The 13,231-nt window shown below is 39.9% G+C and overlaps 1 protein-coding gene across 2 annotated transcripts in view; it reads right to left on the bottom strand.

Moving 5' to 3' along the window:
• The window catches only part of LOC149576642 (E3 ubiquitin-protein ligase KEG-like), a 291,838-nt gene that overhangs the window by 214,792 nt on the left and 63,815 nt on the right, over window positions 1-13,231 (bottom strand). For both annotated transcript variants that reach the window (XM_089818713.1, XM_089818719.1), the window contains exon 5: window positions 7,491-7,630. In XM_089818713.1, the coding sequence (XP_089674839.1) occupies window positions 7,491-7,630 (140 nt within the window). The remainder of the gene's footprint in view (window positions 1-7,490; window positions 7,631-13,231) is intronic.

Genomic DNA, 13,231 nt, shown 5'->3' with positions numbered 1-13,231 from the left:
TGTTCGTGTTCTATTGTCTGTATGCATTCATTTTCTTTACCTATACGGTAAACAAAAAGTTGTCAGTTGACATGGATGATGCTGTCGATAAAGGGCACATTTGTACCAAGTCAAAGAAAATCTTCAAATATGCAATCATTATCCGATCCATGCTTGTGGTTTGTTTAGGTAACTTTGGCCGAATAAACTTCATGTGACCTCCGACAATGTAGAAACTTCTTGCCCATTCATCTAGCTCTCTGATTAGAGTAACATTGATCATGTCGTTGATTGCCTCATCAACATAAGGATCTACGATGATCTGAAACTCCTCTCTTAACTGACAATTTAAAATCTACAAGAGATCAACATGACCTGTGCGCAATCTCCTGAAGGAAGCAGGGATGTTATTGATAAAATTTATATTGTAGCCGACGGGTAGAATTGTATCCGAACGGGCGCGTGATAGTTGAGTCACCCTTTCGGAAAGGTATATGTACACCATTCAAAATGGACTTTGGATCATCATTGTAATCAATCAGATCGAATATTGTAGTATCTTCTGTATACATGCGAATAATAAAAGGAATACTTCTGTGTTACATGTTCTTGTCTATTGTCTGCATGCATTAATAAACCGTTTACCCTGTATGGTAAACATTTGGCGTAGTTGCCTATAAGGACCAAGTGCTATGAATGCCAAACACATTGAATAAAGATAGAAATAAGAATCTAGAAGATGATAGCATAAGTTTGGCACGGGAAATATTAAACTGCACATAGCAAAGCGACTGGAGGTACAGACTCCAACAACTCGCCGAAGGGTACGGCAGTGGTGTCACGGGAGGTGACCACGGTACCACGGGAGCACTGACGAACAGAGTGCAGTCACCAAGTCAATCAAGGGAGAGGTTGATAGAAGAAGCCCGAGAAAAGCGAAGAGTGATCGAAGGAACAAAAGAAGCAATGGCAAACTGGCGTACGCCAAGGGGGAATCTGGAAGGAAGCGAAAGGACTAGCACAGCTCGGAGTGTCGAAGGAGCACGAGTGTGGGGAGAACTCTTCGTCCCTAATACACCTAATGAGCAAATACAGTTTGGTCAAAAAAACCAAGTACTTGAGGAAGCCTTCATGCCACTCGAGAACGTAGGTGTCTGTAACATGGGTGTTTAGAGTGGTACCGGAGTACAGAACAACACGGGTACCGACAAAAATGCACAACAAAAGAAAGAAACGGTGCCGATGGCTGGTCCAAAGGAAAAGTTACCAAAGTTCGATGCAGATGACAAGCACTTGCGAAAAGATTTGGACAGTGAATGGAGAAAACGACCAAGATGAATGGGCAAGGCAATTTCCAACAACCTTACGAGGTGTAGCAATCGATTCATTTTCTGACACCGATCCAGCAAAGCTAACCACATGGAAAACATAAAAAAGGAATTTATTACAGAATTTCAACTACTACGAGATGACAACGAGATAGTAGCAGAAATCTACAACACAAAACAAGGAAGAAATGAAATAGTCTGTGTATATGCTAGAAAACTAAAAGAATTAGTAAATAAAATGGAAAGTAAGCCAGCAGACAAGTTGAAAAAGAGATGGTTCATAGAAGGACTACGCCCGAAGCTAAAAAGGAAAATGAAGATTGTACTGCCATCGTCGTAAACTAAAGCGTACAATCGAGCAATGGACTTAGAGAGTGAACAAAAAACAAAAAAGAAGAAGCAAAGCAAATCATCCGACTCGAACGAATCCTCTTCTGAGGATAGCAGTAGTGATGAAAAGGGTAGTAAGAAGGCCCGAGCCCTCCGGAAGGATATGATCAAGATGATGAAAGAGTTCAAGAACATGCAGAAAGGGAATACCCAAACCAAAGAAAATGAGCAATGGTGCACAGAATGCAAGACAGAAGGTATCACTAAAGGATCCTGTCAGAAGAATCAGTTTTGTGATATCTGCCAAATTGCGAGACATTCCAAAAACGAATGCTCGTTCAATATGAAAACAAGAGGGCATCAACAAGTGCTCCTAACACAAGAAGAATCCATGTGAGGAGGGAACAGAAACACAAACAATGACGGTGCCACCTCACGTGGGTACAAAAACAACAGAAGGGGACAAAACAACAACACCAACAACAACAATAATAACAATAATAATGGGGGCTGCAGTCGAATTCAATATGATGCAAACGGTCGACCGATGGTTCAATGTCGGGCATGCAACTTGTGGGACCACTTTGCACGAAACAATACAATGAGGAACACACCGCAGTTATTCAGATGGTGTGGTCCTAGAGACCATGAAGATGCCAAGTGCGCAAAATCGAAATCAGGAGTGAATTTGATCAGCATTGAATCAAGAACGAGCGAAGAGGAAGTCCTCGCAATTACACGTAAACAAGCAAAGTTGTACCCAGACCTGACGGAAGAAAAGAAGAGACTGGAAGAAGCACGGGCAATAATTGAAAAAAGGATACAGACGAAGAAATCACAAATGGAGAAGGGGGACACTACGGGTACCTCAATGAGGAATTGCGTAGAACAGAACATCATAAGGCAGATATTACAAACTGAAGTACTAGTAAAATTAAATGATCTGATCCTCACAATGCCCTAACGACGAACGACACTCACAAACATGGCTCCGGCTACTAAACTACCAGAAGAACCTAGGAAGGAGAAGGAAATCGAAACAAGTGCAGCAAACCTAATGCTGCTAGCTCTCACATCAGGAAGACATTCGGCGGTCGTAGAAATGGATATATTGGGAACGATCCTCTCAGACACAATTATGGATGGAGGTTCAAGGGTAAATGTCCTATCAGAGCATACCTGGAAGAAGTTGGGACAGCCGACATTGTGCCACCCACATTCCAATTGCTAACTACAGACCAACATGGCATTAAGCCTCTAGGGATCTTGATGGCACAACTAATAACGATTGGAACACAGTCGTTTTTGCTTGACTTTGTAGTCATCTCGCTAAAAAGGGGATATGATGCCATTCTTGGACAAGGCTGGCTCGTACAAGCAAAGGTTAAACATAACTGGAAGAAGAATACACTATCAATGGAGAGTAGAGAACGTAGATTCATTGTTGATTTACACATACAAATGGTGGGAGAAGAAGCTGGATCATCCGATTCAGAAGGAGAGGACGAAGGTAAGAAGCAAATGGAACAAGATGAGGAAGGAGTCCTACGGTTGGAAGGTGGATCGAAGGACGACAATTTGGATTCGGTGAACGGTCTATTTCACTGGCAGATGCAAGATTATGAACTATTCCAAATCTACAACATACTAACGATAGAGGAAGAACAGAATAGAGATGGATTTCCAAAAGAATTTAGGGAAATAAAAAAAGGGAACACACAGCTGTATGAAACACTTGCACATATATTCAATAAGGAAAAGCCAATAAAATATGAAGAGGCCACAGTACAAACCATGAATCTGGGAGATGATACTGAACCAACGAACATACTTGTGGGAGATAACTGGAATCCAGTATTAAAAACAGCTGCATTTAAAATAGTACGACCTTTTAAGAGAGCAAAGCAAGTACATTGTACGGACAAGCGTCAAAAGGAATTCTGGTCGTACGGGAAGATGTGGAGAAGAGTAGAAGGGAGTACGTTCGCCATAAAATAAGGCATTACGGCCTATCAGGAGCGTAAGCAAGAAAGGAAGGTAGGAAAGAAAAACAAAACGCTACACGACCTAGGAAGGACGTCGTACAGCTGGGCAAAAGATAGCAGGAAATCACAGGTGATCCACCGTATGGCCAAATAGGAGAAGATATTGTACATGACATACTGTATGGCTCAAGAGTGGAATAAGTATCACCATACGACTAATAACCAGCTAGTGAATTGGACCGTACGGACTCAAGGAGAACACAAGTTAATGCACCGTACAGCCCTAAGGAAATCACAAAGACCATACGACAATTTGCATGTTCAAGAAAAATTGTACCAAAATCCAGAGAGCTTTGACCCACGTGGAGAAGAGAAGGAACACCGTATGGCCCATTTCCGTACAACTAAAAGTTTGTGGAAAATTAGAACACCATACGGCGATGAAAAGTACAAAAACATCTTTTGTACGGCTCAAAAAGAAGAAGGCAGCAATGTACGATGGTCCGCATAGCTCAAAAAGAAGAAGGTAAGCAACATACGGTGGTTCGTACGGCCTGGGTGTTTGAGGAGGCAAGAAAAATAACCGTATAACAAAGAGAAAAGTGAATTGTACGGCCTCACTTCCATACGGCCTTAAGAAGAACAAATCGTAGTAGGAAGCAGAGGAAAAGTCCAGTACAGCATCAAGGAAGCAGACATCGAATTAGTACATACCGTATGACGAAAGACAGAGGTAGGGGCCCATAAGTACATACCACGGTCGTACGACCAGACGTACGATAGCAGGAGCAAGGAAGTCATATGTCGTAGAAGGAGAATTGGGAACATCTTCAATACAAGAAAGGGAGCCATTCTGTACAGTAAGAACTGGAGAAAGAAGAATCGTATGACATAGGCATAGTCAGCTATAAAACACAAAAGTTTGATATCATCGTACAGACTCTCTCGAAGGGAAGGAGATTGCAGTACACGAGTAGACACAGAAGAAGGGCAATAGGAGGTTCTAAAAAAAACGACAACAGATCAAAATAGTTGAGAATGGAAAACGTATGGTACCAAAAGGATAGACATAAATAGGTAATAAAGAAAACATAAGCAGTTGGCAGAAAGAGTGTGGGATTGAAAGAAAATTACAAAAATGATGTGTTTCATGGACTTTTGTGTGGGTTTGAGAGTGTTAATTTGGTCTTGGCTGCCCCTCGACCCCGCTGGGGGGATGCCCCCTAGACCCTCAGTCAGTTCAGTTATCAGTCGTGGGAAGTGTGACCAGTTGATGAGACTTTAAGCTGCTGCAAGCATGGAGTGTTTGTCTACCAGAGGTGGAGAGAGCACTGGAGTAAGCCTTTCGAGAGAGGTGATACGCTTTGAGGCACTTCGGAGTAGGTGTTGGACGTGACGCTGTCTTAGTGGATGCATAGAAAGCTTGAGAGGAGTTGATCATCCAGTTGGAGGCAGTAGAGCGACACTTGGCTCAGCGTACCCAGGCATTGAAAGTAGAGAAGGCGACACAAGTGGCTATCAAGGTCAGATTGGCTAAGGTGACAATATTGTGTTAGCAGAGCCTACACATGCAACGTGTTTTTGGAGACCAGTTTGCTACAGGCATGGGACGAATGTGAAAGTGGTGTGACAGAAAAAGATCTATCCCATTATAGTTAGTCATAGTTAGTGTATTCAAATTTGTTAATCTTTCTCGGATATTTTGTAATTGTCGTTCAGAGATGACTTTTCTTTTGGGGGTGATGATGTTGTCGGTAAAATCTCTATTGTAGCCGACGGATAGAATTGTATCCAAACGAGAGCATGACGATTGAGTCACCTCTTCGGAAAGGTATATGTACACCGTCCGAAATGGACTTTGGATCATCATTGTAACCAATCAGATCAAATATTGTAGTATCTTTTGTATACATGCGAATAATAAAAGGAATACTTTTGTGTTACATGTTCTTGTCTATTGTCTGCGTGCATTAATAAACTGTTTACCCTGTACAATAAACAAGGGACCCATCGTGTGCAAGCACAATCTCTATTGAATATCATTCATACTTTGTTTAATGCATAGTTTTCTAAATTAATCCACCTTTGAATCACATATCCATTGCTATGAACACATAGACATTGACTATTAATTTTGATGTCTTTGATGTCGAGAAATTCAAATCCTATCAGTGATTGTGACTAAACTTGGCTCTGGTACCATGTAAATTTTCATGGATCACTTGCAAGTCTAGTAGCATTGCCTTGTTAGTATGTGTGTTCCAAGTGCAGTGATCTCTCTTTATATTGTGGAAGAGATATGGATAAGGGACATGTCAATTCATTAATATTTAATTAATATAATAGTTTATTATTTAACTATACATACACACACACACAGATATATATCACATATATAATATATAAATATATAACTTCAGTTTAGTCTCATGAGTTTATCCAACTCCAACTACCAAACATTAAGATTGCCAACTACACAAGGATGCTCCTACATCAATGATCCCACAATACATAGAGAAATTATAGTAAATATATAGTCCCTCAATGGTGTGTGTGTGTGTTTGTGTCTATGGCTCATTATATTCAAATTCCCATTATATCCTTGAAACATGTATATTTAATTTTCGAAACCTAATATTAAAGGCCTTCCTTAATATATGAATAACTAAATTGTCTTCCTTACAAAAGTCTATTATTAATTGACAAAAGCTTAAACTAATTATAGAAAAAAAAGATGAAAAGGTACAATTAATGATAAAGTAGAGGATCGAAAGAAAAGATCGTCAAGACAAAAGTTTATCGCGTTTCTTTGTTTCTCTAGCAATTTTCAATAGTGTCTCGTTTCCATTGTCCAGATTCATTCTTTATTAGGTTTCTAATTTTCATGGTATTTTTTGTGATTGTATAACCAAATAAAATTCCTAAGATGATAAACTTTAGTTTCTCCTGATAAAGTTATTAGGTTGAATGGATTGTTATGTAAAGTAAATAAAGACAATAAGGGTAATTGGGCTGGCAGGTGATGGGAGTGGAGAAGAAGTTAAACCACAGCCAATGAAAAGCCACTGCGCAGACTGCATCCACCACTTGCCTGCCCTACTCGGTCCTGCGAATGCAAAGCAACTAGTTCATAGGGTGTAAGAGGATGGAATAAAGGAGCAAATTAATGTCATTACTCTTTAGTGAGAGATCAAGACAAAAACAAAAATCCTCAGGGTTTCTAAGTTCTAACAACAATTTGGAGAGGGTTTGAGCAGGGCAAATAATTTTTAGCTTAGATTGGCCTGGTAAGTCTGTTGGGGCATATTAGGTTATTCACTGGTTAAAGTTTCTAACTTTCTCCAAGACAAACACATTGTCATCTGCTTGCACACTAACACAATCTCCTAGCAAAATTGGCCCCATATTGGGAGTAAATACAAACCAGACCTGGATACAAGCATGGAAGGGAATGAACCACTAACTTAGAAAAAATATGTTGCTGCATACAAGGTTCCTTATCAAAGTGGCCACCATACGAGTGAGCGAGTGGGTAAAAATTCTTCATTTGACAAATTGCTAGTCCTAAAACCACAAAGTTATTCTGACTAGAATTTACAAGACAATAGACAAAGAACATAAATCCTCTACATCATTACCCAGGAATAACTTCTAAATTAGCAATAACAGACTTTTTTGTTCAATGGAAAGCCTTTTACAAAGATTCTTATTCAGAAATCAACATGAATAATATAGATATAATACTCTTCAAAACTACCAACAACTGCTTTCCAGAAAAGCATAAGCAGGTATTCTTCATTAAGTTGAAAGTCCTTTAAAAGTAGACTCATAAACCCAAAAGTCATCATAAATCATATCTGTCACTTACATTTGCTCCATGGTCCAATAAAGCTTTCACTGCTCCTGGTTTATCACTGCCAGCAGCCCATATTAGTGGCGAACCAGCATCACTAGGAGTATCTACTGGCAGACCCTTTGACAATAACAAATTTATCAACTCCACAGAACCTGCACTATGTAAATATTAATATCAGAATAAGGTGTAGTGCATAATGTGAAGCCAAATATGAAGAAATCATTTTCTTGGAACATTTATTAAATGCTTATGATATGCATGTATGGTAATTCACTATAATAAGTAATTCTTTAAAAATCAAAAAGCAGGCTGTGCTGAGGACCTGATACAAGCCACATATCACAAACATGATAAGAGAAAAGAGGGTCCACCATGCCCTTGAACATAATATGCCAAACATTACAACTACCAAGGGCCACGGAAATTAGATGAAAAGGTTGGGAAAGTAAAATGTTTGAATTATACAGCCTACTGAAGATGAGATTGATCAGACCTTTCTATAAGATTCAAAGTCATTGGGGAGTTGTCATAAGGTGACTCCACTACTACGAAAATTCAACATATGGTGTGCAGATTTTGCACTCTGTATATTTCCAGGTCACACATAATAATTTGAAAATCTATATAAGGGCACTGCCTGCTAATTTGTAATTGATTAGAATAGATGAGATGGATTCACAGACAGATAGGCAAATAGACAAATAGTTCGCTCTTGCTCCTTAGAGTAGAAGTAGTGCAGGAGAAGGGGAAGGCATTGTTCTAAGACTTTAGGAAATAAAAATTGCTTTCAACTCATTGCATGGTGTCTTTCTAATTTCTCATTTGTTAGATAAAAAAACTTTGATTCATTGGAGATATGTAATGGTGTCTAATGAATTTCCAGGCTCATAATGTTGATCAGTTTGTTTATTGTGAGCTATCATGTAAAGTAAGACTATCACTATTTTTTATGGATGCTTGACTTCTATAGTTAAATGTGCATTGTTCATTATGATGGTCTTTATTGTGATATAATAATTCTCTGCATAACCCTAAGACGATTGCACCAATTCATGTGGAGTTGTAGTTGATCTTGGCAAAGTAATACTTGGTTATTGGAAGTTTGTCCACTAGAGCACTACCCAATGATACCATTGTCTTTAGAAGTAGATTTAGATCCTTCTAACCCTTCCTGCTTTAATTTCAGCTCATTTCAGTTGTGTCCGTTCGACGAAGAAGCATCATGAGACTGTAATATCCAATGAAGAAGTTCCAACCAGCAGAGGCGAAGAATGAATCAAACATAGGGCCCCTTGGATTACTATCATATCACAATGTCCATTGAGCTTATCCATTAGAAAGGGACACTAGAGTCACGTGTATGATCTTTTCCAATCTAATCCATGTAGTGGATTTTGTTCAAGAGAGGATAAGATACTTTGGTATTTGATTCTATTGTTGTTACAGTCATAAAACATACATCAACAAGATGCTCACATAGCAACTGTAATGTCCCTTCCTAATTTACTCTGGAAGTTGCCCAAAATAAAAATTGCAACAAATAAGGGTTAAGGTTTATCAAACAAATGCTTTCTTTAATTGTGTGATCCAAAATTTGAATCCTACATTCACAATATGAAGGCAATGCCAACATACAAATGAGTATATATGTGTTTGTGTGAGAGTACACACATGCACAACCATGCACACACACACACACATATATATATATATATAGATGTTTGTGTTTGTGTACAGACGCGCGCACATATATCTTTGTGTGTGTATACATATATTTGTGCACACACACACACACACACACACACATATATATATATATGGCAAACAATATTCATAAACAAATCAAGGGTTAAGAATAAAGAGAATATATATTCATCATAAAGTAGAATCTAATTATATATGAATTCCAATAATAGAAGATATGGAATAAGGAAGCATAGAAGAATGCCCTAAGATTGCAATTCTCCCTCCATATAGTCTTCCATTCTCTAAGGTTAGTTTTAACTATGATTCACCAACAGTTCCCTAATGTAGAAATTGAGAAAGTACTTGCAATAAGGTGTCCTCATAGCTGTTCTCCCTTATCTATTAGTACAATAGAGTGCCCTTAGTGGTTCTCCCTTATTCACAGTGCAGTAGGGTGCCCTCATAGCTCTCCCAAAACTGTCACTACAATAGGGAGCACTTAGCAATTCTCCTTCAATTGCAAACTCTCTCGCATTCCCTTGTGACAGACTATTGTGAAATTAAGCTCATCACTTAATGTGCTTTAACAACTGACCAAAATATTGTTAAATATATGGTAGCTACAATAGAGCTCCTTCATACTTGATGTATCATGTTTTCTCTATTTTATTCTAAGTTGCGGAGATGAGATCATTTCTGTTGTTCGTTCATTTTAAGAGAGGTTCATCATTCATCTATTACTATTCCTACCACCCATCATATGTCTTGTGCTCGTGTTGTGCCTTCAATGTGTTGAAGCTTCTGTGTTGTGTTTGAGCCGCAGCTATGTCATGCTCTTATCGTTCCATTTTGTGATTATAGCATTTATCTTTTTCTATTTAGGAGCTGCTTATTTCATATTTTATGTTCACCTCCCTCACCATCAAGCTAGCATGACATGGCACTAAGTGTGTGATGATGTGGCTCACGTTTATTATCTAACATGGTTTTTTGTCTAATATCAGCATTTCTTTCTACCATAGATGCATTGATGTCGTCGATCACTATGATAATCCTTGTATCTTATGGGCTTGAGTGGAGACTCTTTGAATTCATCAAGAGTCTATCCAAGATGTGCAACTTCACAATTATTCTATTGAGCAACATTTTTTAGCAAAGTTTGTGAAGACTTTTAGGGTCATCTCCTCAGTTCTAGTTTCTTGTGTCTTCATTTTCTCAGTGAGCAATAGTTCTGAGATTGTTTTCTCCAAGAAAATTTGATTATTGATTGCATTTGATATGCATAAGATCAATATAGTTTTAGATTTTTTCCTGTTGCATTTTGTTTACCATACAGGGTAGAGATACTTAATGCATGCAGTATAGCACAATACAACACAAAACAAATATTTTATTCATATATATAATATGCACTCCATGCTTACAATCCGAATACAATGATTACAACAATGATCCAAAGTCCATCTCGGATGGTGTACATATATCTTTCCAAAGGGTGACTCAAGCGTCATGTGCCCATTCGGATACTATTCTACCCATCAGCTACAATATGGATTTTACCAACAACATCATCCCCCTCAAAAGAAAAGTCATCTCCGAACGACAATACAACAAAACTCAAAATAACCAAAGTACATCAATACATAAATACTAAACAGATGGATGTATCCCTGGTGTAGTGACCGTCCATGCACTCAACTCATTCAACTCTGCCTGTAGCTTGTAGACTTGCTCTTTCCTAATCTTCAATTCTACTTCTGCCTCCATCTGAAGCTCTAAGGCTGACTGCATCATCTCTGCAATTTCTCCCAACTCTTTCTCCTTTCCTGCTGCCACTTGTTCCTTTTCCATTGCCAACTTCTGTAGCTGACTCTGTCTTTCTAACAAGGTTGTCCTCTCAAATTCCTAGGCTTCCCTCTCTGAGGCTAACCTGGCAGCTAACTTCTCCCGAGCCCTCTTAGCTGCTACCTAATCTGCCTGGCTCCTCCGAAGAGTGTAATACGCCTCCCTATATAACTTCACTATCTCGTGAGTCAAAGCCTCTACTCAGCTCTCCATACTAGGATCTCTCATCGTGGCCCAGTCCTGTCGCATCTCTGCAGTCTCCACATCCGGCCATCCACGCTCCTCAAAACAAACTGTAAAGGCAACTGGGCATCCTAATCTCATAAAAGTTATGACTCCCTCCAACTTCTTCACTACTGAGTCCAACACCTGAGTCTCCATCGAAGCTAATACCTAGCGAGCTTGAGTCACTAGAGCTGCTACATCAGCAAGAAATGCCTCTCTCATCCCTATCTCTCGCGCTACTGGATGTTCCTGCTGCACAACCATAGCCCTCTCTACGACTTTCGCCATACGCTCAACAGCGCTATTTAGTACTCCCTCAGCCTGTGTCTACCCGACTTCCTGTGTCTGTAATGGCTTCTCCAAAACTGCTTCCTGCATGGGTGTCGACAGGTACATCACTCAAGGTGTCAAGGTTCAGTGGAACCACGTACTCAGGTAAGCACTCAACTTATGGGTTCGGCTCTTTCTGTCTCGCTTAGGTGATGCTAGCAGTGTTGTATTCACGGTAACCACTGCATCAAAACCCACTACATCCAATCAAACACCTGATGCCCCCAACTCCTCACCTGTCGGTACCTCCATTACCCCTGTCTCTGTGCCCATCTCTGTATCAGGTACCAATGTCTCATCTTCGGTCTCTGGTAAAGTCTCATGAGTCAATTCGATCGTTGCCTCTGGACCGGCTATCTCCGTTGGTGACGGATGTGCCTCCGCTACTGCCTCCGGAATAGCTCTTGTCTCTACAATGGGTTGCATTGCAGCTAAAACTGGTGTCATCACTACTGGCTGCTTGAACTGACCAAACCCTAGAATGCAATGTATGGCCACAGGAGCCAAGTGTGTCGTAGTTGAAAGTATAGGGTGTGGAAATATCAATGGCATAGCTATGATCACCTCTACCTCCTTGTCCTCTTCCTCATTCCCCTCAGTCCCACTCTCCTCTGAAGATATCTCCTCTCGACCACTATCTGTGTTTCCATCGTCTGGCCTCGATCGTTTCTGTCCAATGGTTTTGTTGCCAAGTGTATTCAAATGCCTCCACTGCATAATAGGTGGTTCGCCAGGCGCAAGTGGTCCCGATTTCGCCTCCAATGCATCATTGGGGATCATCTGCATCGTTGCATCCAAGAACAGATCGATAGCATAATGCGCCATATAGAATGTCTTGTCCTGCAATGTCATAAATTCTGACATCCGTTCGGCCAATAATGCTGCCCAATCATATAGCCTACCGTGCAAAATCCCGTTCATCATTGCTACATGTGGGAATGAAATATCCGAAGCGCGGCTAGAACTTGTGAGGCGGTTCTTCATTATGTCCATCAAACAGAACCAGTGTCCTTGAATATTAGATTTCTTCAACCCTCTACCCTTTGATGTGTCTAAAAGAGCCTCCTGCTCTGCCTGCAATAGGTCTCCGCACACGAGCTATATCAACTGCATCTGCACTTCACGGCTCATCTTTTTAGGCTTACTTTCTATTTTCCTTCCACCTTGAGCATGGCCAGGTATCCCAAATACCCATGTAAATTCAACGAGTTTGAATGACACTACTAAATTGCAACCAAGATATTCAAAAGTACTAGTTCGAGAGAACTTGTCATATGTTTCTATCATTATGCATAGAAACTCTTCATTTTCTCTAATACAAAATACTGGCATTTGCACCACCCATTCTACCTGTGCTTTCCGAGTACTAGCCTTCACCTGGTGGTTGTCTGGAGTCTCCAACCACCACTTTTGGCATTCTGCACCATTTAACCCTTCAAATGTAACATTCTGTACTGTAGGAATATCTGCCGACTATTTTGGTTGCTTTACTTTCTTCTTACTTGGACCTACACTGGTTCCTCCTACTACACGGATTTCAAATGGCAATGTCTTCACATTCCTGTTCATGGCTTCATCTTCGTTTAGTTTCTTTTTCCAAGCCCTTTTTCCAGCTGACTACATAACTGTCACTTCTTTGTCGTTTTGCTGGATAGATCACAAACCAT

The sequence above is a fragment of the Cupressus sempervirens genome, chromosome 1, assembly GCF_028749045.1.
Source record: "Cupressus sempervirens isolate cs-2001-9-10 chromosome 1, ASM2874904v1, whole genome shotgun sequence".
NCBI classification, from domain to species: domain Eukaryota; kingdom Viridiplantae; phylum Streptophyta; class Pinopsida; order Cupressales; family Cupressaceae; genus Cupressus; species Cupressus sempervirens.
Note: the sequence above shows the minus strand (reverse complement) of the source record. Positions and strands in the feature narration are given on the sequence as shown.